Source organism: Hippocampus bargibanti, linkage group LG03, assembly GCF_051943395.1.
Source record: "Hippocampus bargibanti isolate YZ-2025 linkage group LG03, ASM5194339v1, whole genome shotgun sequence".
Classification (NCBI taxonomy): Eukaryota; Metazoa; Chordata; class Actinopteri; order Syngnathiformes; family Syngnathidae; genus Hippocampus; species Hippocampus bargibanti.
In genome coordinates, this window is record NC_142736.1 from 11447189 (window position 1) to 11475142 (window position 27954).

A 27954-nucleotide genomic window follows, 5' to 3' on the forward strand; every position below is an offset into this window, starting at 1 on the left:
TGAGCTTTCCAGTGGGGCAATGGGAAGGGCACCGCGGAAAAAAAAATTCAAAATTTGACGTCAAACCTACCGAACAAGTTTGCGAAGTGGTTCATGATGTTAATAAACTTGACGTAACAGGATTTGAAAAGCAAGATATTCCTCACGCATCACCAAAAGGTCAGTACATGTACTTTTCAAATGGATGGATAGTAATGCTGTGATGCAAGTCACAATCTTGCGGACTTTATATGCAAAATATGAGCGTCATAAAAAAATCTAAACGTTACAGATACTAATTGTTGTTTTCGTGAAGGACAGCGAAGTGAAGGAGAACGAAAGGAAGGCCTGAGAAGAGGTTTGTGACTGTTATCAAAGCTGACATGATGCATGTGAGCTGGTGTGCGAGAAGAGGCTGCACAAAACAGGGTTAGATGGAGGACACTGTCTTCTTCTTTTCCAAAGCCAAAAGGAAAAGAAGAAGACAGCTGATTGTTTTTCATAGATTCTAAAATTACCCTTTCTCTAATAATACAGGTAACATCCGATTTACGACCGGTGCAATTTACGACCACCCGTACCTACGACCACGACCGCCAGACCCTTATTTCGTCTTCTATGCCTGCCACCGCTACGGTCTAGCGGCGCGGCAACGCTGTTGAGATTTGCGGCGTGTTAGCGATGCATTTGGGAGAATAAAGACTCGAGACAGTTCTTTTTGGTTAGATGGAACAAGTAGAATATGGTTATTTGCCGGAGCACAGAGAGCAACCACTTCTCTCAGCAGAGTACAAGAACTCTTTTTTTTAATCGCTGTCAAAGGACCAGATGTAGCATTGTGGCTGGGTTGCCAGATCCGCTCAACTTTCAGCATTATGCCTCGTTTATCTTGACAGACAATGTAACAGCATTGTACAAAATGAAGATACACAACTGTTTCTTAAAAAAAACGTGTACGACAATTTTGGCCAAAAAGCCAGCATCTCACTCTCGCACAGCAATCGACCGCGTGATGGCACCGGCGGGGGGAGGGTCCACTGACGGCGGGGGGAGGGTCCACTGACACCGAGGCGGATGGGCATCAGCGCTCGGGCACGCGAGATCGGTGTGACGAAAATTCCGCGTCGGGCCCACTGCCCGAGACAGTTCGTTCTGTTTCGCGGCGAGGTGGCGGGTTGGGCGTGTCGGCGCCGCAGACAGCTGCTAGGTTGGGCCACGCGTTGGCGCGGAGAGCGGGGTAGGGCTGGGGAGAGGGCAACCGGTAGAACATCGGTGACCCAGACCCACACTCGCCCACCCCTGTGGCGTCCGAATCAAGTCGTTTGTAAGTCATTTAGCACTGAGTCTCTATTCAACATTTTGAATGGATATCGTCTCACGACCATGTTGACTGAGGAAGGTTTGGTCGGAACGGAACCCGGTTGTAAGTCAGATGTTATCTGTTTATGAAAAAGTGTTAGATGCATCGGAAGCGTTCGAAAATATATTCCGAACACACGTCCCTCAGAGGGTCACAGCAAATTTCCAAATTCTCTTTTCGTCTTTCCGCGTGGAGGCATGTGCCAGATTCTTCCCAGATCAGACCAATGCACATTAATTCACTCGATCAAGCCATTTTACCGCATCACACATTCGACATTCTTTGTGTACGAGTAAATACTGTATGTCTGAGTTTGGGTGTGGATTTAACTACTTTCACCGCCGTTTAATTGATACGTACGATCAAATGAGTTGCTTGTCCTGTAGCCACAAGTGGACACAAGCCAGAGTCTTATTGTGCATCTCAAGGCTCAGCATCCTTCTTCCGATATAGTCACTCTCTCTCTCCTGTGGACATGTACAAACCATCTCGGTCTGGCCTCTCTAACGTTCTCTCCAAAGCCTCCAATATGAGTTGTTAAGAAAGTTATTTTGTATCCTCCCAAATGCATAGCAAACATGTTGCAGATCTCAGCAGGTTATGGTCCCAGGAGACGTTTGGGAGATAAAGTGAAACCTGAAGTGTATCCAGACTTGGAGGAGCGGTGAGCTCACGAGGCTATCGCTAACTGGCTAAAACAGCGGTCAAGATGGATCGACGAGCGGCAAGCAGGCCCCTGTTTCGACGGAGATGAAGCTAAGTACGAGATATGGGAAACAAAAATGCGCGGACATTTTCATTTATTGGGATTAAAGAAGACCGTGCTAGGAGAGTCGGTGACGAGTCCCAAAAGGGCTACGGATGCCGAGAAAAACGTTGATGCGTATGCCAAATTGATACAAATGCTCAATGACAAAAGCCTCTCATTAATAATGAGGGATGCACCTGATGATGGAAGGAAGTCTTTGAAGATATTGAGGGAATATTATGCCGGGAAAGGAAAACCACAGATAATAAATCTGTACACCGCGCTCACGTCGCTTCAAAAGGGGAACGACGACATCATCATCAAACCCGAAACCGCCATCGCGGCACTCCGAAATGCAGGGGGAAACTATGGGAGATGGACTACTTTTTGCTATGGTATTAAAAGGACTACCAGAGGGTTTCAAGCAATTCACAATACATGTGGCACATTCAAATGATGAAATCACGTATGTTTCAGAACTAAGCTATGGAGTTTTGAAAAAACTGAGAAATTGAACACTTAGTTCAGTTAGTTTGGTGGCGACACCCCACCAAACCCAATTTCTGTCACCGGCACAGTGATGACACAAACGTACTGTGTTTCAAGTGGGATCAAAGGCCACAAAGCAAAAGAATGTCGACAGAAGACAGCAAGACACACAAAGACGCCACGTGTAGGTGCAAGGACAAAAATGATAAGGACAGACGAGATGATGCCAATGGCGACACCGACAAAGTGCTAAAGAGGGGGCCCACTTCGCATATCATCACCGACGTGACCATGTTCAGGATTTGGACAGCCCATACAGACCAGAAAGACATCGCGTTGGTCTGGATCGACGACAGGTGTCTTTCAAACAGTTGCAGCTTAATTCCAAAGACTTTGACATGTGAATGTAGTTGGCTAATGACTGCATCCGGTCCCTGGAGACTGGTGTTGAGGACATTAAAATGCTTTGTAATGTCAACTAGAAAACCCCAAATCAGCCAGCCACATAGGGTCACTTCGTTCTCCCATAGGTTGTCCTTTTTCAGGCAAAAACCCACAGATTTCTCACCTAAATGAGTAGAAGAGAGATAGTGCAGAACCCCGACTGAGCCATCTCACATCATTGTGAAAGACAACATCTCCATATTTCGCACAAATCTCGCTGAGAAACTGTTGGAATTCACGGTGGCATAGCGCTCTGGCGCGGATATAGTTAATTAACTTCATCAACGGTTCCATGACATGTTCGTATCGGTGATGTTTCGCACACAGAACTTGTTGATGAATGATGCAATGGAGTTTTACAGCTTTCCCTGCTTCTTCACTTACTTTGTTACTTATTAGTGTTGCAAATCCGTTTTTTTGTCATCGATGGTCCGCCATCCATAATAATCCCAGAAATGTTATTCCACAGGAGTTTAATGTAATCCATGGCAACGCAAACAGAAGAGAATAAATATGTTCCTTTTGTAATGTTTTTCAGGCTTTTTAGGTGAAGTAGTACTTCAGAAATATTCAATTAGTTGTCCACTCCTCTCAAAAAAATAATTGAGCAGTGTCAGAGGCGTCTGTGCTTACGTCGCAAGGTAGTGAAAAAAAGTCGAACTCCCACTCTTCTGACTCCCACTTGTCTTTTGATGTCCAATGACAATCCTGCGTGTCACGGTGTTACGTGCCAGGCAGACGTTGGCAAACTCTTGCTGCTTCTCAGGACAGATATGTGTTACCGTTGTCATCACGCAGTCTTTGTTAAATTCACCCTCGGTGAAAGGTTTGCAATGCTCAGCGCTGCTACCTCATAACTAGCCTTTGTAGCATTCTCATTTGACTCTTGAGTCCTTGTGAGATATTGCTGCTGTGAGATTAAACTAGCTTCAAGGTGTTTCAGTTTCTCGCGGCGTGTTTCTTGTCATATACGTCAGCATGTTTTGTTTGGTAATGTCGCTTCACATTGAACTCTTTAAAAGCAGTCACTGTCTCTTTACAAATGAGGCAGACACAGTTGTTGCGTATTTTAGTGTAAAAAGAGTTCAATTTCCACCCATCCTTGAACTGTCGGCCCTCGCAGTCAACTTTCCTCCATTTGTTGATTGTTGCCATTTTGAAAATTGGGGGGGCTCATTATATCAATTACTCATACATTAATTTGCTCTTCCTAATTAAGCCTCTAGATAGGTAACAGCGCTACTGCCCAATGTATTAATTCTACACACAGGCCAGACGTTCTTGATTTTATGACAGAGGCTGGTGGCTGGATGAAAATTGGCCACGGGCCGCATTTGGCCCGCGGGCCAGATTTTGGACCTGTCTGGGTTAGAAACACAGTGGTACACTTTGAGCAAATAGGATGAACACCCTCAAAGCTGAGGTACTTGGTATCCAGTATCTTAATGCAAATCTTCACTAATGACTATAGCTAAAAAATTTACCTGGATCCTGTTTTTTATTTTACTAATTGGTAATCAAAGCTTATATATGTTGTTTTGTTGTAAATAGTTAACATTTTATAAATATACACAATCAGAGATTGGAAATTATTCTTGACCTTGTTTTGAGATGAGTTTGTTTTTGTTCTTTAAATTTAAATTTTTTTGTTGCACTCCATGTGTTACTCCATGTTGAGTATGTTCAGAAGAATATAAATTTAAAAAATTAAATACTTGTATATTTTTTACATTCTTCATTCATTTTACATATGATTATACTGTAGCAGTAGAGGAAGGAGCACACATGACTGACTGTAAACACATCTTTATTCCAACTGCTAACAAGTGGATCTGGTTCTAACATCGATAATGCAGTAAAACATTCTTACTTTATACATACCCCCGGTTGTATACCTGCTGGGTGAGATGCATGGTCCTAATGCCCGCGACAGTACATTATTTTTTTTTGTAGTAAATTAACTTCAGCAATAAAAAAACCAAGGAGCCGTTTGGCAGCCGGGAAAAAAAAAAATATATATATATATATATATATACATACACACATATATATGTATATATATATATATATATATCATACATACATATATATATTCATGTATATATATATATATATTCATACATATATATATATATATATATATATATATATATATATATATTCATACATATATTCATACATATATACATATATATATATATATATATATATATATATATATATATATATATATATATATATATATATATATATATATATATATATATATATATATATATATATATACACAGTAAAGTCTACGTATATCGATATTCTCGGGAATCGAAAAAATATCGATATATCCGATCCTGCGGCATGTAAATTTTCTCCTTGCTTTAATAGAAATAGTATCGTAATAAGCAGTACTATCGATAAAACTGATGTCGATATAACAAGACTTTACTGTATATACACACACACACACACACACACACACACACACACACACACACACACACACACACACACACACACACACACACACACACACACACACACACACATCCATTTTCCGGACCGCTTATTCCTCATTAGGGTCACTGGAGACTATCCCAGCTGTCTTTGGGCATGAGGCGGGGACACCCTGAATTGGTTGCGAGCCAATCGCAGGGCACACAAAGACAAACACCAGTCACTCTCACACCGTGAGTTCCACACGCTTACCACAGGATCACCGGGCCGCCACCAGACCATTTCAACAGTGTCTCATTTTAAAAAACAAATACACCTTAAATAAAATTTAAAATTTATTTTAATGATAAACATGGACTCTGTACAATAATTATCTGCCAAAACACAGCCCCATTCCCTATAACTTGAGTTTGCTAGCAGATACTTCTTTGCGTATCTTTTTTGTAGGTTGTACCTTTGCACTTTTTATCTGACTTTTCACTTGATCCTGCAGCTGTGAGAAGAAGGCTTGAGAAGAGCGCAGTGCTTTATCTTTTCCCTCATCCTAAAACAAGAACCAAAATATTAGCCTTGTTTGTCACACATGAAGTACAGTACGATCCAATAATTCACATTGTCATATTTAGCCCACAGAGATACATCATACACACAATTTATCAAGATTGTAAAATAGCAAAATACATTTTAAAATGCTATGGTGATTTTTTTTATTGTTATTTTTCATAGCAGAATTTGTTGGTCTCTTGAATTTAAGTAATGCAAAGGCCACTCACCTTGAGTATAGTAGCTTTGCCTCCTTTAGTGAGTTTCTTTAGGTCTTCTCTTGCTTGGGCTTTTGATGGCTTTTTGTTGTTGTCGGCTTTATTGGCTTCTTTGAGCTTCATTTTCTGTTCTTTCGCCTTGATTTTGAAATGTTTCACCATCTTCTTGTGTCGTCTTTCGCGCTTCTTGTCCGTTGATGTCTTCTCCGTATCACCCACAATATCACCAGCTTTGTTTTTCTCCTTTGGGGGAAAGAGAGTATTGTTATACATTTTTTAACTGAAAGAAAAAAAAAAGATTCCAAACCTTGATTTCCTCTGGTGCTAGCAGTGTAGCATCACTGGCAGTGACTGGAGCAACGTCTTCCACAGTGATAGACGGCAGGTTAGAAACCACCTTCACCTCAGGCACACACTAAAGGAGTAAAGAAAATAAGATCACGTGGTCACGCAGCAAACTTTGAAGCCTGCCGCACACCAAAAGCGATGTCGGAAACCAAATCAACTGTTGCGCCGTATGTGGGGTCACACTAAGTTTTTTTGATTTGGTGCGTCAGTAGATGGTGTTCTATCACTTGACGTGAAGTGCAGAGTCATTAACTGTATTTTTTTCATGATGATCCACTTCAGTCGCTTTCAGCCACCTCGCTTAGCTGCAAGATGGGAGTAATAGCTATAATGCATGTTGCTGTCCTTGCATGTATCTATCTGATTTAATCATGTAGACATTAGAATCTTTAGTCGAATCTTCTTGTCTAATGGTTTAACACAAACACAAAATTTATAATGACTCTCGTGTTTCAGTTACTACATCACAAAATTACTTCAACTTTTGATCTGGCCTGTAAAAAAAAACTTACAGGTTTCGGTGTAAAGTGGAAATTGGAGAGCGCATCCAACTTTAAAAAAAGTGCATCCATCAGTTTTTGGATTTCTATATGAGCTGGATTCTCCTCTTCCTCTGTCTTTGTCTGAAATTATTATGAAGATGTTAGAATTCCAAAGCCAAAACACATAAATGTTTATTTGCAAAATTGAAAACGAGACAAAAACTGTAACCTGTGTCTGCTTGAGGTATTCCTGCTCATAAATTTCTGCTAGACTCAGTTTGCTCTTCTCATGGTCTAACGTTAGTCTCTTCTTGTACTCAAATACTTCTTCTTTGGGCTTCTCCTTTCGTACGACGTCATCAAACGCCTTGGAGGTAAAAGTCAAAAAGTGCTTCAAAAAATGGTCCTGCAATGTAAAACAACGTATTGAGACGTGTACACAAACCTGGTCTTTAATTCTCTGCTTAATGATATCTTCCAGGTGCAGTGTGGTTTCCTCTGTGATAGCAGGAGCTGACAGAGAAAAGAAAAAATCTTATGGTCACAGTGAGGCATTCAAAAGCACATACAGAGAGGTTTTGTGCAACACATTTACACCCCGAAGCCCCGTTCCCGAACCGTGTTGACGGAGCAAACGACTTCTGGTTGGATTTAAAACTTCCACTTCCAACTATGCAAACCTATTTTCTCTTTAGTTGAGCTTAGCGTACCTTGTTAAGAATCCCAATTTGTCTTGTAGTGAAAGGTAGAATACTAGTTACTTATTGGACCTTTTGATTGTATACATCTTTTGGCAGAAGCCACACGTTAAACTATCAGCTAGCTTGGCAATTACATTTGGTAAGTTACCACCAGTGTCTTTAAATAGTGTATGGTACTCATTGAGCAGAAACAAAATTATTGTTTCATTTCTTTTATTAACTCACATTTTTTTAAACAAGATTTCACTTTTTTTCATTGTTAGTTTGATCATGTGACTTGCATCTATTAAAATTAGAGCTTGGGCGCTGCAATGTCACTGACATCTTATTATGCTGTCTTTCTTTAAAAGATGGAATATTTGATACAGAGACTCTCAAGCTTGTGTCAGTCGAGTGAGAGAGACTCCTCGGAACAATGCATTAAAAGCCTAGATCAAATCTCCCTGATCATGTGCTGTGATGACATATGCTGGCGGGCAAGTGAGAAATTGGAAATTATCGAAGTGTTCAGAATACTTGGCGCTGTGTCATGCTGTCAACTGCAGAAAGGAGATGCCAAATGCTTAAGAAAAATCCCCCATACGGAACTTTTGAGATGACATGGAAGGTGCCCCCCCCCCCCTTTTTTTTTCTTTTTCTTTGTCTGTGTCAGACCCCATAGTCTCTTTATGCCCCATGCTTGAGAGAAAGCCAATTCGGTCAGTTTGAAATTGTGTCATCAATACAAATCCATTTAGTTAAATCATTATGAGGATTGGAGCTACTACGACTATATGGTCAGATTTATGTGTCTTTTAATGATTTTTCAAATTAATATGGCAAAGGTTTCAAAGGCTTCACTCGGCTTTATGAACCCAACGACTTTTAGCGGCTGGCAAATACTACTTGTGCATGACCGCCACCTTCTTGGCAGCCATGATAATGCACCAAAAGTATTTGCCAAACAAAAAAATCATGAAAGCACAAGAAGCAGTCAGTAGTCATAGCAAAGAATCACTGTCATACAGTAACAATGGAATTATGTGCAGCACAAATGTCCAGATTGGAGTCGCATCTAAGACATATCTGATTCATATCCACATATGAAAATGGCCAAGGTCTGATTATTGGAAAATAAAACATCTGAATTGTACTGGTCACATCAATATTTAAAAAAATCTGATCCATGACACATAGGGGAAAAAAATCTGAATTGACTTGTTCATGAATCTAGCACTTAGAGTAAAACAATTGGGCAAAGTGTGAATCCAGTTTTAAACAATCCAACGGTTGGCTTCCGGCCATTAATTTTTATTTTGGTAGGTACATCCCTCCAGTATCTATTCACAGAGTAGTTGCAGTTGTTCCCATTCGACTCCTTCACCCATGTCTCAACAGTGCTACCTACCCTTCCGAGATGCCTGCTCGAAGTCCAAGTCTTCCTCAAGCATGCTGTTCTCGGGGCGGGATTGCGCTGTAACCTCACCAGACAGCTGCCAGGATTTTGCAGCAAGGGAGGCTTTCTCCAACTCCTCGATCTTCTGTGACATCTGTACACAAAGCAAGTGAAGATATCATAAGGATTGATCACGGAACATAAACAGTGCTGTGTTTAATATCACGACTGTTGGACATGGTCACCATGCTGCAAAAAAAAAAAAATCCAATATTATTTCACTGGCCTGAATATGATTATTATTAAAGTGAATAATAAACTATGCATTTGTGTTGGTGCTTTCTACCAGCGTTGTCGCTGCTTTATTTCCTGTATTTGATAGCTGTCCATTTTAAGCACTTTGTTACAGCCTCAGCTGTTGTTAAAGTGCTATATAAATCAACAAGCATTCATTAAAAGAATACTTTTGCTGTAGTTTTTTATATGACTACTAACTACAATTACCTTTTCTTGAATTTTCTCAAATGATGACTTGGATTCAGATTTTTTGGAGCTGGGGCTTTTCCCTCCCAAAATCTCCTCAAGGTCTTCCCCCTCACTGTCTTCATCTCCAGAAAGGTTAAAAGTCACCTTTTTGTGAGAGGCTTTTGCCAGGCTCGTCTGTCTGTTCCTTGTAAAAGCAGATAATAGATGATGTCGTTACAATCTTTTGACACTTTAAAATGTTCACATCCAAAATGTAAAAAAATGAATTATTAGCCTTACTCATTGTCAAATTTGTTGCCAACATCATCATCATCTACTTCTTCCTCTCCGTCTTCCTTCTCATGCACACTGCCATCCTCACTGTCCAACTGCTCGCCAGCATCAGTGGCAGCCCCTTCGGCAGAACTAAAATAGTCCTTGTACTTGAGGTCCCTCGAGCTCTTCTTCTGTTAATATAAAGCATAATTAAAAAAATTAAGATTTCGTGAGATCCTAGATCATAATGCAAAAATGGAGAATACATACAGTATTTTTCTTTGGCTTTCTGCTTAACATCATTTCAAGGTTAAGATTGTCATCCTCATCCGAGGGCACGTCCTGAAAGTAATCCACATCATTATCATCATCAGCATTCTCCTTCCCTTCTTGCTTGTCCATCCCATCAAGAAATGACTCCATCTCGGACAATTTGAAGAAATTATCATCAACTTCCGAGGGACGACCCTTCGTTTTCGAATGTTTCTCTGTGGGCTCCCACTTTTGTTTCTCTCGCTTCTCCAGAGCATCCACGTCAAAATCTAAATCAGAATCATCATCTGTGTAATCTTCTGCTTCACGGTCAGCCATTTTCTTAAACCTATTATGAGGTTTCTCTTCAACTTCTTCATCCATATTTTCATCAGGCTCTTCTTCATCCTCAGTTCCTTCATCCCCAGTTCCTTCATCCATCTCCTCTTCCTCCTCCAGGATTGTGAACATCACATCGGATACAGCCTCATCAACTGCATTTGAAAAATGGTTTAGTACAGCAGAATTCTGCAACTCCAGTTCCTGCCAGATTTGCTCTTCATCAAAGTTTTCCACCACCAACTGAACCAGTGGGCTGCCATTATATTTTGCTGGCTCCTGGGCTTTGTGTAGATCATAAAGGGTTTTGGTCAGAGATGTAAAGTCTGCTGCCACTGCATCTTGAAGGCTGCAAAAATAAAAACAGCCATAGCGTGTTATGAGCAATGAACATATTTTGTTCATCTTCACATTAAATTTTGTTCATAGTGTGAATTCTTCAGCGCATGAAAAGTAAAACTCACACAAATAACTTAACAACATTACGTCTGCTAACTTCTTGTTGCATTGCACCAGCACATTGATTCCAGCCATTACATTGCAAGATACAAAAACATCTACTCCTCATTAAGTAAGGAATACATTGTGCCTGAGTAACATTTGCTTGGTACAGGATATGAGGAATTACACGGTGACGTTCATATCTTGTAAAAATAAACACATTAATAGTACAGAACGTGTTACAATGTGACACAATTCCTCCAACATTTATTTACTTTTGCATTTTTCTTTTGTAATTTACTGCCCCAAAAGGTAATCGCAGCAATAATCATCATCGGGATTATCGAATACTCAATTTAATCGCTTCTTGAATCAACAGTTAAGCACAGTACAGTATATAGCTATTTACACTGTTAATTTACGCTAACAGTTAACGAGATCGCTCGTCCACCAAAATGCAACGTTTAAACAAGTTTTCCAATAAAAGCACAAACATCCGTAGATGGAACACTTGCCTCAGAAAGTTATCTGGTTGTTGTGTGTTGACGTTCAGTTTATTCAAACAGTCTTCCAATATAGTGCATTCGTCAGCCATCGTTGCTCATACATGTGGGATTCTCTGTGTCCCATATAAATAGGCTCTATTAGAAACGTTCCGGTATATTTTTGTTCCGTCGCCGGCATTGAAACATGGCGTCCTCTTTTCTGAAGGTTGCAGGTTGGGTTTTATTTGTATGATATATGACATATAAAACTGGTATTTTTCTTTTATATTATGCTACATAAGATCAAGTGGTCATGAGAACAAAACAAAAATACGATGTGCTGATAACCAATTTGCGAGGCACGAAAAACATTGACGCTAAGTTTTGTTGTTGAAGTTGTTTGTCGGTCCGAAATAATATTTTAAACATTTAAACAGTTTTTACCTAGCAGGCCTACCTTGTAATATTGTATTCAACATTTTCAGCAAGTAATGAATCATAGTGATGTGTTTTGTGCTAACTTGCAAAGCAATTAAGCCGCTGTCAAGAGAAATCGATATGTATCAACTGCAGTAACTTTTTAGATATATTATTGGCTCTGTCACTTTGATACGGTTTTTGTTGAAGCAAACCCATTCCGAGAGCGTCCGTATGTCGAATCAATGACCTTGTTATTTATCCTTAATGTCTTTATGCACTGCTGTATTCCATGTCCTTTTCACACACAAAAAAATGCAGGCACTGACCGGATAATGTGAATTTCTTATCCTACACTTAACAAATCATCCTTGAACTTCAGTATTCAGTTAAGCATGTTCTCCTGGTCTGCTTTAAGTTTCCAGTCTTTCAAGATATGCTCATCTCGCACTCCGAAGAGCACATTCGACTTCAGCATCCCTTCACCAGGGTGTCCCCAGCTCACTGTGGAACCTGGGCAAACTGAACCACATTGCCATTGCTGTTCCAGACATGGACAAGGCCACAGCCTTATATCGTGACATCCTCGGGGCTACAGTCAGTGAAAAAGTGGCTCTCCCAGAACATGGCGTCTACACTGTCTTTGTGGAGCTCGGCAACACAAAACTGGAGCTTCTCCATCCTCTTGGTGACAAAAGCCCGATTTCTGGATTCTTGCAGAAGAACAAATCTGGAGGCATGCATCACATTTGTATTGAGGTGTGCACAATGACAAAATTTTTGTTTTACTTTCTTCTATCTTAAACCGTGGCATTACGCCGAGATGCTCTTATTTTTATTATTCCAGTTGGACATACTCATGATGGTGTTCAGGAAGTTTACCAATCAGTTTGGCCTATTTGTCTTTTGGATGAAATTTTAGGATTGACTTTCACTGTCAGATAACCTTTACAGAAAAACAGCTGAAATGGTTGTAAGTTGAAATCAATTCAAAATGTTGAATAGAGACTCGGAGGCTAAATGACACGCAAACTACCCCGTCCGGTGCCATCACACAGTCGATTGCTGTGCAAGAGTGAGATGGTGGCTGCCTGGCCAAAATTATCAGCGCATTGCTGGCCTGCTAGCGCGTTGCGGTGCCAGGCGTAGAATAAAATTTTTAACAAATAGGGTCTGGAGGTCTTCGTCGTAAGTACGGGTGGTCGTAAGTCGAGCTGGTCGTAACTCAGATGTTACCTGTATTTGATCTCTAAAGTTCAGAATGTACGTGTCCAACTGTTTAATGTTAATTGGTTATCGTTAGACTGTGTTACATTCTTGGTTTATTCTGAATTTTCACAGAAAGTAGAATAAAGTATCCCGATTTTTTGGGGGGGTAGATTGTGAATTGTCACATTATTCTGCATGTATAAATAACATGACAAGCAATTATGGGAGAATACTCATTTTCTATTGTTGTGCTTTTTTCCCAAAAAAATTCTGCAAGTTCAAACGTATTCATTAAAAGACCACATTGTGAATGCACTCCTTATAAGTTTTAAGTACAAGACAATTTTAAAATGTGTTCGGTAATTAATTTATCGATTGACTAGATTGATTAGCAACATCAGACATATAAACAGCTTCTTCCCCCAAGCCATTAACTCTTTGAACAGTAGCCTAAATGGAACTGTATACTAGTGCCTCTTTGCAATTTTTTGATGATACTAGTGCAGCGTGTTCGACCGGAAACAAATTCCTTGAGTGTTCTACATACTTGGCAATAAAGATGATTCTGATTCTGAACTGTGAATCAACCAGAAATCATCATTTACATTGGAACAATCTGTTGCAGGTTGACAACATCAACGCTGCGATCAAGGATCTCAAGTTAAAGAATATCAGAACTCTTTCTGCAGAGCCACGAATCGGAGCTCATGGGAAACCAGTGATGTTTCTTCATCCCAAAGACTGTGATGGTGTACTTGTGGAGCTGGAGGAAGCATGAAGTGGATCAATAATTTTATATCTTGTTGCTTTTAATACCAGAGATACAAGCTTACACGTGTTATGCAGCTTGAGCGTGGTTTGTTTTAATGCTTTTGATAAAAAGTCTTGTAATGAATACATCTCCTGTTGTGCCGGAGTATATTGTCTCACATATTCAAGCATTGCTATCAATTTACCCAACAAACGTGTCAAAGTTTGCAGCTCTTTAAGCATTGTTCATGAAATTGTTGACGTGCATTGGGGATTTCTTTTTTTTTTTAATTCTATCATGATTATTTTGGTAGTAATTAAAACGACACTTAGTTGCAAGAGTATGCGTACTTACTGCAATCGCCCTGGCTGTCGCCAAGAAAAATCTTGCGCTGTCACGCAGTCACTGCTCATGTACATTTGTGTCTGCATACTGAGGTCTGTCCTTATAAATCAAATGGCAGTGACGCAAATGTTTTCTGAAGTGCTTTGTTACACTTGCAGCTGTCAAAAAATATATTATAAAATTAAACCTGTGTTTTTTGGGGGGGTACAACACAAGATGATGTTTTAATCTCATATATATATATATATATATATATATATATATATATATATATATATATATATATATATTTGGACCAAACAAAATGCATACGTTGTTTATTTTTTTAATTAGTCCAGTGGTTAGCATCATAGAGCAGAGGTTGTGAGTTCAAGTCCCACTCCGGCCTCCCTGTGTGGAGTTTGCATGTTCTCCCGCATGGGTTTTCTCCAGGTCTTCCGCTTTCCTCCCACATTCGAAAAACATGCATGGCAGGCTGATTGAACACTCCAAATTGTCCTTGGGTGTGAGTGTGAGCGCGGATGGTTGTTTGTCTCTGTGTGCGATGCGATCGTCTGGCAACTGCTTAATGGTGTCCCCCGCCTCGTGCCCAAAGATTACTGGCGTCGGCTCCAGCACCCCAAGTGAGGATTAAGTGGGTGGGATACTGGATGGATGCATACATTCTAAACCATGGTCCTTGTTTAATCCATTACTTTCTGTACACGTAGAAACCACCAGAGAACTATTTTTTTCCGTCCATGAACTGATCTGCTTCTCTTCACAAGCGTCACGGGCACGCTGGAGCAGTTCTGTCAAAGTGTTTTTTGCCCATTTCTGACATAAAAATTTTCAATACATCAAGACCAACAATAACTTCAATTTATATTGAGTTCTCTCAGCAGACTTATACATGTTTAACTGGAATATTTTATTTAATAAAAGCAGCATGTTGTCCAACCAGTTAGCTGCTAGCACATGTACCTCACAGTAGATTCAAATTCGGGCACGGTGGTTTGGACTCCTCATGAATGCCTGATTTTTCTCCACGCATTCCATTTTACTCACATATTCCAAAAACTTGCATTGACGGTTAATTGAACACTAAGGCTGTGTCAAAATTCATAGGCTGGGTTCAACCATTCATTTCCATGTTGTGAATGAATGGTTGTGTGCCCTACGATTGCCTGGCAACCAGCTCAGGCTATGGCCACGCACTGTCCAAAGCTCGCTGCAAGAAGCTCCCATGCAGCTATAAACTGCTCATAAAATGGATATTTTATTCATTGGGGTATCGGTCAAGTGTTCTTTAGTGTATTGAGCAGCATTTCATAATGCAACTCAGGAGATCCATAAAATAATTAACTTGTTTGAAATGCCAACTTCACAAGTAACAACCTACACAATCAATGACATTTTGACATTGTCTATTGGGATTTGGATGGATGGATTTGCCTTTATTAGTCTTGCAGTGGAGAAATTTACCCCCATCAGACTGATATCTGGATCTATTAAGTTCATAGATTTGCTGGGACATAAGCCAGTGTCTTCTTGTGCCAGTCCCAAACCCAGATAAGAAGAGGGTTGTGTCAGGAAAGGCATCCAACGTAAAAGCCTGGCCAAAACAAACATGCAAATCAAACCTCTGAAGATGGAGGACACTGATTCGCTGTGGCTTCCTCATGAAGGAAAAAGTCAAAAGGAAAAGATAGCCGCTTTCAAACATTCGTTTGCAAGTATAAATGTGGTCATAACATTTTCCTTAACTACACGATATTTCAATAGTTTACTCTTGCACTTTTGGAATAACTTGCATACATTTTGGCTAGGCAACACTTGTTCAGGACAATCCTTTTCTTTACAGAAAACAAAAATAACAAGTCATCTTTCAGGTGGTTTATTTGGTCAGGTTGACAGTGTACAGGGTCAATACCACACTGGCAAAGTGGGATGCATATTACAAGAAGCACTGTCACAGGGCATTGTTCAGAGTGTTCAGAGTACAAGTTCACTTTAGCAGGTCTAATGCAAGAGGATAAATTAACACACTGGCGTGTAGCACAAAGATGAGGTTGCACTTTCAAACACAAAGATACAAAAGCAATGGAGGAATTTAACTGCTTTCCTTGCCCAAAGTATGTTTGTCAAACAGGTACTCTGCCATGCCATTCTGTGGGGCACCCATGCGACGCAGGTTGGTCACCCAGTCCGACAGCTCTTTGATGGACTTCACCTGTTCATCCAGGTAGTGGGTTTCGATGAAATCACACAACTGCAACATTAAATCATTGTTAGAATTAGTTTTGCATTGTGCTAACATCCAAATGAGTTAAATATGCAAGATTTGCACCAATTTATCAGGTCAAACATTTCAAAAGCTCCCACTTAGTTAAAAACTCACATGTGGATCATTGTGATCGGAGCACAGTTTATGCAAGTCCAGAAGTGACTGGTTCACACTTTTTTCAAGCTGCAGGGCTGATTCAAGGGCCTCGACACCACTGCCCCACTCATCTCGTTCTGGCTTCTGCAACGCAAAACAGAAGAAACACACATTTAATCTTAAAACAGCAAGTACATTAATCTCAAAATTGCAGTATACTTCAGCCTAGGGCAGTCATGGGCAAACTACGGCCCGCGGGCCACATACGGCCCGTTAGGCTTTTTAATCCGGCCCGCCGAACTTGCCCAAATTATAGTAAAAACAGTGTCTGAAACGCATGACAAAAAGTTAGCGGACAACAGGGCAGATAACTGAAAGAAAAGTTGCCTGCCCCATTTTTCACAACTTGAAGAACAATGAGACAACTAATCACATTAAAAAAATTGCCACAAAGTATAAAGTTTTTTTTAAATCAAGAATGTACCTACTACAAATGCTACCTTGCTTAATTTACGGTAAATGTGCATGACTGTAGATTTTGCTGCAGTAGTAAATTGTCATTGTGGTGCACAATGCAACGTTTGCATTGCTTTCATAAGTCTCACGTACACTTTCCAGTCACGGTTTTCTTTTGACTCTGCTGAGGTTCTGTGCATCTATTTTGGAAAGTGACATGCAATTGCACGACTTTATAACGCTTGCGAAAGTCTGGAAGACAGAAGCAGGCTTCTGATTGGCTGATGTGCCGAGTATGCAAATTTCAACTGCAGGTAGCCTATGTCTGTGTGCTCGGCGACGGTACACGTGTACTGTTTGCGCGTGAAGGCGAGGGCGTCAGGAGAGTTTGTTGAGCGCGCGGTCAGGACAAACCATCTATGATTTGGCGGAATTTAACACAAGTAGGTATTATTGAGCTTGAATATTTCGTTGTGTAATATGTTTTGAATGTTGAAAGTGATTCCATTTTTCAATAAATGTTGATTTCTTTAACTTTGCCCCTTCAATGAAAACTTAATTAAAAACAGACGCAATCTTGATAAATCACAGTGCATATGTTATTTCAATCTATTTCCATTTACTCCTCCAAGTATCTGCAAAATAGCGTGTAAACGCCATATTCCTTGAGACCATTTTTTTTGTTTCCCACTGACATCAGAAAAACGTTTTATAGCATCTAAAATACCCAAATCAGGCAGGCTGATATTTTTAGAAATTTGTGTTAGAAAATTAAAAATGAATTCAAAATGAATCCGGAAATGGCCAGTTTCAGAAGGTCCCACCCCCTTGCTCGTGACGTCACGCCAAGACGTCTTGCCTTGCTCGAGGATCAAAACAATGGCTTCAGATTCAGAGAAGATGTTTTCTTGTTACTCATCCAGTTATGAATATGATTCAAATAGTTCTGAAGAGGAAAGCATAAATGTTTGCAATCGATTAAAGAAGTCCTTCCGTATCAATTTGAGCCGTCAGGACTCCAATGTAGTGTCCCAGAAAATCGACAAGATTGCGCCCAAGCTCCGTTAAAAATGGGCTGATTTGTCAGCTGGGAATTTGTGTCAACTAGTATCAAATAGTAGTCTTGGTGCAACACACAATGATTCACCATCACGTTATTTATGAGTTTTCCTTCTAATTTCGCCATCAACACGGATCAACGCAAAGTTTTCAGACCAAACAAAGTACCCAAAATGCATTGTGTGTCGCTTTCTCGGTCAGGGGCAGTCCAAACGTGACGCCATCAACGCGAAAACAAGACTTCATGAATATTCAGCGCAAGTCTTAAAACGTAAACTATAGCTATATGCTGTGGAATCTTTGTAAAATACACTCAGTCAAAGTCATTTGAAGTGATTTTATAAATTATGGACATAACTTGTCCGGAGGAGTCCGTTGTCCTTTAATGCTTTAGGTTTAGTATTTCCGACCCAAACACTCCCTCCAAATGCTCCTGGCCCGGCCCCTCTGTCAAATTTTACAGCCCAATGCGGCCCGCGAGTCAAAAAGTTTGCCCACCCCTGGCCTAGGGGCTTGTTTGCGACTCAAAAAGATAAGCAGCACTTAACACACATACACCCTTCGTATCTTCATTCACACCGTGCTTCACTCCCAACATGGTTCATGTGATAAGCGTTGAATCAAGTAAAGACAGCAAGATGAAAAATAGTCAATACCCTGACATCCTGAAGGAAGATCCTCCCACCCCGCTGGTTCTGAAGTTTCATGAGCTTCTCTGCATGCTCACGCTCTTCATGAGATTGGTCACGGAAGAACTTGGCAAAATTGTGTAAAGCCTGGTCATCCCGGTCAAAGTAATAACCCTACAAATAGGACAAGAAAGGAGGTCTGGGTTACCAATTAACTTCAAGTTAAGCAATTTCCTCTAATAGGGCTGAAATAAATATTCTTTGGTAACAGTATTAAACTAACACAATAAGACAGTGTAACAAGAGTCTCAAAAGGTAGTTTTACTTTTGATGATTCATTACACCACATTGTATAGTAACTGTTAAGTGGTCTATATGAAACATGACATCTACGCTTGCGTTTTGAGGGCAAGTGACAAACGAACCTTATCTCAATGCACTTCAACCTTTGTGCAAAGATTGTCTCAGTTACACATTTGATGTGGTGGACTGACTATACCATGTGCGTTTTAAAAGAACATGACTGAACTCACTGAACGGCACCTTTTCATTCATCTGAGCATGCATATTTGCTGATCTCAAGAGGGTGTTTGAGGACAGATGCAGGCAAAAGCGCGTGCACACTCACCATGGACAAATAAACATAGGAAGCATACAGCTCTAAGTTTATCTGCCTGTTGATTGCAGCTTCGCAGTCCTGGTGGAAGTTCTGTCTCACCTGGGAACTCATTGTTCTGAAATGCGCAAAAAATACGAATGTACGTCATTCAAATACCGCTGTAAACCGGGAAAATTGTAGTCCGTTTAAAAGACTGGCGTAGGAAACACCAATTTATATCCACAATGTAGAAAATTAAATTAAAAAACACGCTTTTACAACCACGATGTCTCGCGGCGCATGCGTCATGTAATGATGTAATTCCTAATCCACCGAACACGCGGAACAAATGCGATAAATGTAATTACACGCGGACGCACAAGACAATATGACCCAAGTTTAAATTATCGAGATATATTAATTCTGTTGAAAAATACACGCATCTACGATCATGCATTTTAATATTTAATACGCGGTTCGGATAATTGATGGGTGTTCTAAAGAAAAACGTCGTCAACAAACGGCGGAAGGTGTTGAAATATGATACCAGCAAGGTCGAGACTGCGTCAAGCCCTCACTGACGACATAAACAACGTATTTGTCGAAGACGACGGTAGGAAAATTATTAGCGGAACATTGATTAGACATGTAGAATTATTCTTACCTCGATTCAGAGCGGTCTTTGTTTGCAGAAAGGTGGAAATGGTTCAAAAGAATTACGCAGTTAACAACCCAAAGAGGTTAGTTTACGAGAGAAAGGCTGAAAGCGATTCAGATCAAATTCGACCACTGAAAGTTTTTCTTCTAAATCAAATGATGTTCTTTTAGTCTTCGTGACGAAATAGAGACAGTTGCGGTTGCCGTTCAAGCACTGTTGAAGCAGGTAACCTTTACTGTCCGCTACTGAAACGTTACTGGAGAGACTGAGTTTATGTACAAGAGAGTCATCTAGAAGGGGCGCGAAATATGACGTCATTATCCCTCCTCTAAAGGGTGGAACTGAGACGCAGATGTGACGTATTGTCTAATTTCCAAACGTTTTGACATGATTCAATTTCCTCAACAACTAATTAATTCACATTTGTGTTTGCAGCTGGTTCATAAGAAGACACTGAATTTTCAGAGGTGGCAAACCAACGTAATTACGCTCTGTTCTTAAGTACGAATTCAAACAACAAAATATTGGTAAAGGTAGAAGTTATTTCAGTTAAATTGATGACAAAATAAAATACGAAATGCTCTGAATGACAAGCGGAATAAAGAGCGTTTCTTTTCAGCAAATTCTCAAAGAATCAAGATCTCAGTCATGTCTCCTTATTGTCTCTCGAGCTATGAAAATAAAGCAACGACGCTATTTTGACGAAGTACAGTATTAATTAGTGTAATGATATGAGCAAATCGTATTTGCTTGTTCGACTAACAATGCTTGGCTATAGACCAAACAGCATGCGCTGCAGCGAGTCAGTCGTGCGAGAGTCCACGAGAGGCTCACAATCACGTCAATCGCTTTCCCTCCGACCAAGACGGTTGTCCGAATAAAGAACCTCAACTCTATCCAGGGGCAGCCCGGTAGTCGAGTGGTTAGCACACCGGCTTCACAGTGCAGAGGTCGCCGGTTCACGTCCCATTCCGGCCTCCTTGTGTGGAGTTTGCATGTTCCTCCCGCATGGGTTTTCTCCAGGTCTTCCGGTTTTCTCCCACATTCCAAAAACATGCATGGCAGGCTGATAGAACACTCCAAATTTTCCTTGGGTGTGAGCGCAGATGGTTGTTTGTCTCTGTGCGATGCGATTGTCTGGCAACTGCTTCAAGGTGTCCCCCGCCTCGTGCTCGAAGATTACTGGCGTCGGCTCCAGCACCCCAAGTGAGGATTAAGTGGGTGGGATACATACATTCTAAACCATGGTCCTTGTTTAATCCATTACTTTCTGTACACGTAGAAACCACCAGAGAACTATTTTTTTCCGTCCATGAACTGATCTGCTTCTCTTCACAAGCGTCACGGGCACGCTGGAGCAGTTCTGTCAAAGTGTTTTTTGCCCATTTCTGACATAAAAATTTTCAATACATCAAGACCAACAATAACTTCAATTTATATTGAGTTCTCTCAGCAGACTTATACATGTTTAACTGGAATATTTTGTTTAATAAAAGCAGCATGTTGTCCAACCAGTTAGCTGCTAGCACATGTACCTCACAGTAGATTCAAATTCGGGCACGGTGGTTTGGACTCCTCATGAATGCCTGATTTTTCTCCACGCATTCCATTTTACTCACATATTCCAAAAACTTGCATTGACGGTTAATTGAACACTAAGGCTGTGTCAAAATTCATAGGCTGGGTTCAACCATTCATTTCCATGTTGTGAATGAATGGTTGTGTGCCCTACGATTGCCTGGCAACCAGCTCAGGCTATGGCCACGCACTGTCCAAAGCTCGCTGCAAGAAGCTCCCATGCAGCTATAAACTGCTCAAAAAATGGATATTTTATTCATTGGGGTATCGGTCAAGTGTTCTTTAGTGTATTGAGCAGCATTTCATAATGCAACTCAGGGGATCCATAAAATAATTAACTTGTTTGAAATGCCAACTTCACAAGTACAGTGAGACCTCAACTTACGAACTTAATTGGTTCCCAGACAGAGTGTGTAAGGTGAAAACTGTAACTCAAAAAACAATTTCCCATAGGAAACCATTAAAATGGGAATAATCAGTTCCCGGGTTTCCATAAAATATACTTTAAGTAAGCCTTAAAACTACACACAACATACCTTATTCTATGTATAATAAATGTGCTACTGTATTGTAATGAAAGAAATACACTGCATTGTATCAAAGTCACTTTAAGTTTAAGGCTTGATGGAATGGCATTGGAGGTCGAAGGTCAAAGGGAATTGCTGTTTGGAAAGAGGCGCATTACATGAGGACTGTAATTAAAGAAATAAACTGCTGTAAAATAGTTTTATTTACCTTTTTGATGGTCATTGAAGGCTTATGGAAGGACACTCACCTTCCATAAGGACTGTTGGTAACTTAACCTCTGGTGCTGTTCGGTTGCGTGCTTCCGCTGAAGATCACTCCGCCAGCCGTGGTGGGTGTGTATTATGAAAATAGTGCTTATAAGGTTTAATTTTCATAAATTTGACGTTTGTAAGACAAAGTTTGTAAGATAAGGTGTTTGTAAGTTGAGGTCTCACTGTAATGACAATCAATGACATTTTGACATTGTCTATTGGGATTTGGATGGATTTATTAGTCCCGCTGTGGAGAAGTTTACCCCCATCAGACTGATATCTGGATCTATCAAGTTCAGAGTTGCTGGGACATAAACCTCTGAAGATGGAGGACACTGATTCGCTGTGGCAACCACTTGAAGGAAAAAGCCAAAAGGAAAAGATAGCCGCTTTCAAACACTCATGTTTGCAAGTATAAATGTGGCCATAACATTTTCCTTAACTACACGATATTTCAATAGTTTACTCTTGCACTTCTGGAATAACTTGCATACATTTTGGCTAGGCAACACTTGTTCAGGACAATCCTTTTCTTTACAGAAAACAAAAATAACAAGTCATCTTTCAGGTGGTTTATTTGGTCAGGTTGACAGTGTACAGGGTCAATACCACACTGGCAAAGTGGGATGCATATTACAAGAAGCACTGTCACAGGGCATTGTTCAGAGTGTTCAGAGTACAAGTTCAATTTAGCAGGTCTAATGCAAGAGGATAAATTAACACACAGTCATGTAGCACAAAGATGAGGTTGCACTTTCAAACACAAAGATACAAAAGCAATGGAGGAATTTAACTGCTTTCCTTGCCCAAAGTATGTTTGTCAAACAGGTACTCTGCCATGCCATTCTGTGGGGCACCCATGCGACGCAGGTTGGTCACCCAGTCCGACAGCTCTTTGATGGACTTCACCTGTTCATCCAGGTAGTGGGTTTCGATGAAATCACACAACTGCAACATTAAATCATTGTTAGAATTAGTTTTGCATTGTGCTAACATCCAAATGAGTTGAATATGCAAGATTTGCACCAATTTATCAGGTCAAACATTTCAAAAGCTCCCACTTAGTTAAAAACTCACATGTGGATCATTGTGATCGGAGCACAGTTTATGCAAGTCCAGAAGTGACTGGTTCACACTTTTTTCAAGCTGCAGGGCTGATTCAAGGGCCTCGACACCACTGCCCCACTCATCTCGTTCTGGCTTCTGCAACGCAAAACAGAAGAAACACACATTTAATCTTAAAACAGCAAGTACATTAATCTCAAAATTGCAGTATACTTCAGCCTAGGGGCTTGTTTGCGACTCAAAAAGATGAGCAGCACTTAACACACATACACCCTTCGTATCTTCATTCACACAGTGCGTCACTCCCAACATGGTTCATGTGATAAGCGTTGAATCAAGTAAAGAGAGCAAGATGAAAAATAGTCAATACCCTGACATCCTGAAGGAAGATCCTCCCACCCCGCTGGTTCTGAAGTTTCATGAGCTTCTCTGCATGCTCACGCTCTTCATGAGATTGGTCACGGAAGAACTTGGCAAAATTGTGTAAAGCCTGGTCATCCCGGTCAAAGTAATAACCCTACAAATAGGACAAGAAAGGAGGTCTGGGTTACCAATTAACTTCAAGTTAAGCAATTTCTTCTAATAGGGCTGAAATAAATATTCTTTGGTAACAGTATTAAACTAACACAATAAGACAGTGTAACAAGAGTCTCAAAAGGTAGTTTTACTTTTGATGATTCATTACACCACATTGTATAGTAACTCTTAAGTGGTCTATATGAAACATGACATCTACGCTTGCGTTTTGAGGGCAAGTGACAAACGAACCTTATCTCAATGCACTTCAACCTTTGTGCAAAGATTGTCTCAGTTACACATTTGATGTGGTGGACTGACTATACCATGTGCGTTTTAAAAGAACATGACTGAACTCACTGAACGGCACCTTTTCATTCATCTGAGCATGCATATTTGCTGATCTCAAGAGGGTGTTTGAGGACAGATGCAGGCAAAAGCGCGCACACACTCACCATGGACAGATAAACATAGGAAGCATACAGCTCCAGGTTGATCTGCCTGTTGATTGCAGCTTCGCAGTCTTGGTGGAAGTTCTGTCTCACCTGGGAACTCATTGTTCTGAAATGCGCAAAAAATACGAATGTACGTCATTCAAATACCGCTATAAACCGGGAACCTTGTAGTCCGTTTAAAAGACTGGCGTAGGAAACCAATTTATATCCACAATTGAGAAAAAAAAAAAAAACGCTTTTATAACCACGCTCTGTCTCGCGGCGCATGCGTCAAGTAATGATATAATTCCTAATCCTACACCGAACACGTGCGATAAATTTAATTACACGCGGACGCACAAGACAATATGACCAAGGTTAAATTATCGAGATAGATTAATTCTGTTGAAAAATACACGCATCTACGATCATGCATTTTAATATTTAATACGCGGTTCGGATAATTGATGGATGTTCCAAAGGAGAACGTCGTCAACAAGCGGCGGAAGCTGTTGAAATATGATACCAGCAAGGTCGAGACTGCGTCAAGGCCTCACTGACGACATAAACAACGTATTTGTCGAAGACGACGGTGGGAAAATTAATACCGGAACATTGATTAGACATGTAGAATTGTTCTTACCTCGATTCAGAGCGGTCTTTGTTTGCAGAAAGGTTGAAATGGTTCAAAAGAATTACACAGTTAACAACCCAAAGAGGTTAGTTTACGAGAGAAAGGCTGAAAGCGATTGAGATCGAATTCGACCACTGAAAGTTTTTCTTCTAAATCAAATGATGTTCTTTTAGTCTTCGTGACGAAATAGAGACAGTTGCGGTTGCCGTTCAAGCACTGTTGAAGCAGGTAACCTTTACTGTCCGCTCCTGAAACGTTACTGGAGAGACTGAGTTTATGTACAAGAGAGTCATCGAGAAGGGGCGCGAAATATGACGTCATTATCCCTCCTCTAAAGGGTGGAACTGAGACGCAGCTGTGACGTGTTGTCTAATTTCCAAACGTTTTGACATGATTCAATTTCCTCGGAATAAAGAGCGTTTCCTTTCGGCAAATTCTCAAAGAATCAAGATCTCAGTCATGTCTCCTTATTGTCTCTCGAGCTATGAAAATAAAGCAACGACGCTATTTTGACGAAGTACAGTATTAATTAGTGTAATGATATGAGCAAATCGTATTTGCTTGTTCGACTTACAATGCTTGGCTATAGACCAAACAGAGCATGCGCTGTAGCGAGTCAGTCGTGCGAGAGTCCACGAGAGGCTCACAATCACGTCAATCGCTTTCCCTCCGACCAAGACGGTTGTCCGAATAAAGAACCTCAACTCTATCCAGAAGCGGTATCATTTACCGAGCCCGCTTGCACAAAGCAACACAAAAAGAATGTTGAAGATAAAAAGTTCAGGTAAAGATACTTGACAAGACTACTTCAGTAATAACGTCATTTACTTTAAAGGACAACGACGTCACTTTTTTGTTTTTTTTAACTGACATCAGAAAAAGTTTTATAGCATCTAAAATATCCAAAACACGCAGTATGATGTTTTTAGTCAAATGCAAAACACCAATAAAAATGACTTAATGTGTCCAAAATCTGCAAAAAAATTGAGCTGCGAATTGGGCATTTTCAGAAAGTCCCGCCCCCAATTCGTGACGTCACGCCAAGACGTCTTGCATTGCTAGTGAATCAAAACACTGGCTTCAGATTCGGAGAATATACTTTCTTGTTAAACATCCAGTTACGAATATGATTCAAATAGTTCTCAAGAGGAAAGCATACATGTTTGCAATCAATGAGAGAATTTATTTGTGCCATTTTGAGGCAACATTGGGGGGAAATCTGTCACCCAAAAAAAGAGGCACAAAATGGCGACCTCCTGTGGCCAACTCTGTTTCCACAGGCTGATAAATTCCTTATATGGCGCTTGGACGCCCTCTTCTGGCCTTCTGGCGGCTTTTGGGTGCAACACGAGGTCCCCAGACCAAACAAGTACAGCAAAATACATTGACGTGATGGAAGGACCGCTACAATGCGTCTTTTTTACGGTCAGGGGCGGTCCTTTAGTGACGTCACGTACGGACTCGTCACCAACTCAAAAACAAGACTTCCTGAATATTCAGCGTGAGTCTTAAAACGTTAAATATAGCTATATGCGGTGGAATCTTTGTAAAATACGCTCAGTAGAAGTCATTTTAAGCCATTTTACCAATTATGGACACAACTTGTCCGGAGACGTCGGTTGTCCTTTAAATTCTGCTCAATGAGAGACAGCCACTAATTGCTTTGAAAGCTCATTGGTAGCATGTGTCTGTACACTGCAAATAATAATAATAATAATAATAATAATAATAATAATAATAATAATAATAATAATACTTTTCATTTATAAGCAAATCAGGCAATGTTAAAATCCAGGAACTGTGTAAAAATGTCGCACTATTTGCTATTTGATTCAGTGAGTCAACATGGAATGGGGATTAAAAGGCCTGCGATTTTCACTCCACCAGAACTAAAGATATGAATAAATATGACATGGGAGGGCATTGCCGCTCGGCTCAAAGTCAAACTTTCAATGTAGTCCTTTGCAATCACGGTGATATAAAAAAGTAAAAACTGTTGGCTATTAAACTATTTTATTTCAAGGAGCATTTCACTGCATCACCTCCTGTTGTATCCATAATAAAGCAGTTTTTTTGTTATCCTTCTATTCCTGTTGCATGAGGTTTCTTGGCCTGTTAGCGACATTACTGGTATATACTGAGAAATGTTATCTAGTAGCTAACAGTGAATAGTGGGTTGTGCAATAAATGCAGAGGTCATTAAAAATAATTTTGTGTAATGTGAGACTGGTCCTTCACGCAAAAAAAGGTTGGGGACTAATACCATTTATTCTTGCCCAAGGAAAGTTGGTTGAAATAATTGCAACTTAATATAATCAACGTCAGGCCACAGGAGCAATTTGTCATGGTCCAAAACTCTTGAATCAATCGGTGTGTCAACCTGCATGCAATAAATGTGCAGCATTCAATTGGATTTTTTTTCACAATCTGTCTAGGGCGCAACTTGACTAGGTCGTGACTGATCAGGAAAAACACAGCATAACCGAGGGAGGACGAAATAAGGATAGACATCCAAATTCGACTACAGTGTATTTCCTTCATTCTGTAAGGCACGACTAAAACCTTATATTGAAACAAGTCAAAGACAGCTTTTATTGCAATATTGGATAATTGGTTAGAGTTGATGTAAGGACACAGAAGATGAGGTAAATAATGGACAAATAAGAGTAATTCAAGAATGAAGGAGTTTACAATATCCCGTCAATGTCTCCTGACTCAGCGCAGTGTGTTTTTCCACTGACGTCACAGTGCAGTTTGGTATGAAGAAACAGTATGTATGATTCACTTGCAGTCTAGCGCCTGACTATTAGTTGTTTGTACCTCCAAGGCAAGACAGTTTGTTCAGTTTACAGCTATAAATAAAGATTATTTGTCTTGTCCTGATAGCATAAACATGTATAAGAAAAAAACAATGAACCAAACCTGTGGTGAAATGAACACGATTTACGATCATTGAGGATTTACTTTCATTGAATGAAGATAGAAAATGGGGAAAGGAAAACAGAAAAAGAAGAAGGAAGTCAGGGAAAAACCTTCAAATTTGTACAGATGACGGCTGAAGAAACCTT

The 27954-nt window shown here is 40.2% G+C and overlaps 4 protein-coding genes and 1 long non-coding RNA gene across 5 annotated transcripts; 2 read left to right on the plus strand and 3 right to left on the minus strand.

Annotated features, from left to right (window-relative positions):
- Positions 1-4: 4 nt before the first annotated feature.
- Positions 5-9278, plus strand: LOC148900329 (uncharacterized). Its single transcript, XR_016114440.1, has 3 exons — positions 5-159; positions 296-337; positions 9141-9278. It is a non-coding gene; the product is annotated as an uncharacterized LOC148900329 (long non-coding RNA).
- Positions 5315-11540, minus strand: mphosph10 (M-phase phosphoprotein 10 (U3 small nucleolar ribonucleoprotein)). The gene is made up of 11 exons (XM_088991959.1): positions 11427-11540; positions 10150-10819; positions 9904-10070; positions 9643-9808; positions 9151-9292; positions 7508-7575; positions 7292-7429; positions 7093-7203; positions 6540-6647; positions 6245-6475; positions 5315-6015 (listed from the first exon to the last, which is right to left on the minus strand). Exons 1-11 carry the CDS (start codon positions 11504-11506, stop codon positions 5869-5871), a joined length of 2028 nt encoding a protein of 675 aa, XP_088848085.1. The 5' UTR covers positions 11507-11540; the 3' UTR covers positions 5315-5868.
- A 48-nt stretch (positions 11541-11588) lies between these two features.
- On the plus strand, positions 11589-14304 carry mcee (methylmalonyl CoA epimerase). Its single transcript, XM_088993214.1, has 3 exons — positions 11589-11629; positions 12232-12572; positions 13648-14304. The coding sequence occupies exons 1-3, from the start codon at positions 11602-11604 to the stop codon at positions 13798-13800; spliced, it is 522 nt and encodes a 173-aa protein (XP_088849340.1). The 5' UTR covers positions 11589-11601; the 3' UTR covers positions 13801-14304.
- Positions 14305-15978: 1674 nt separating this feature from the next.
- Positions 15979-20142, minus strand: LOC148900332 (ferritin, heavy subunit). The gene is made up of 5 exons (XM_088991962.1): positions 19887-20142; positions 19253-19358; positions 18652-18798; positions 16499-16624; positions 15979-16369 (listed from the first exon to the last, which is right to left on the minus strand). The coding sequence occupies exons 2-5, from the start codon at positions 19352-19354 to the stop codon at positions 16211-16213; spliced, it is 534 nt and encodes a 177-aa protein (XP_088848088.1). The 5' UTR covers positions 19355-19358; positions 19887-20142; the 3' UTR covers positions 15979-16210.
- A 2652-nt stretch (positions 20143-22794) lies between these two features.
- On the minus strand, positions 22795-25151 carry LOC148900333 (ferritin, heavy subunit). The gene is made up of 5 exons (XM_088991963.1): positions 24896-25151; positions 24274-24379; positions 23673-23819; positions 23315-23440; positions 22795-23185 (listed from the first exon to the last, which is right to left on the minus strand). Exons 2-5 carry the CDS (start codon positions 24373-24375, stop codon positions 23027-23029), a joined length of 534 nt encoding a protein of 177 aa, XP_088848089.1. The 5' UTR covers positions 24376-24379; positions 24896-25151; the 3' UTR covers positions 22795-23026.
- Positions 25152-27954: the final 2803 nt, after the last annotated feature.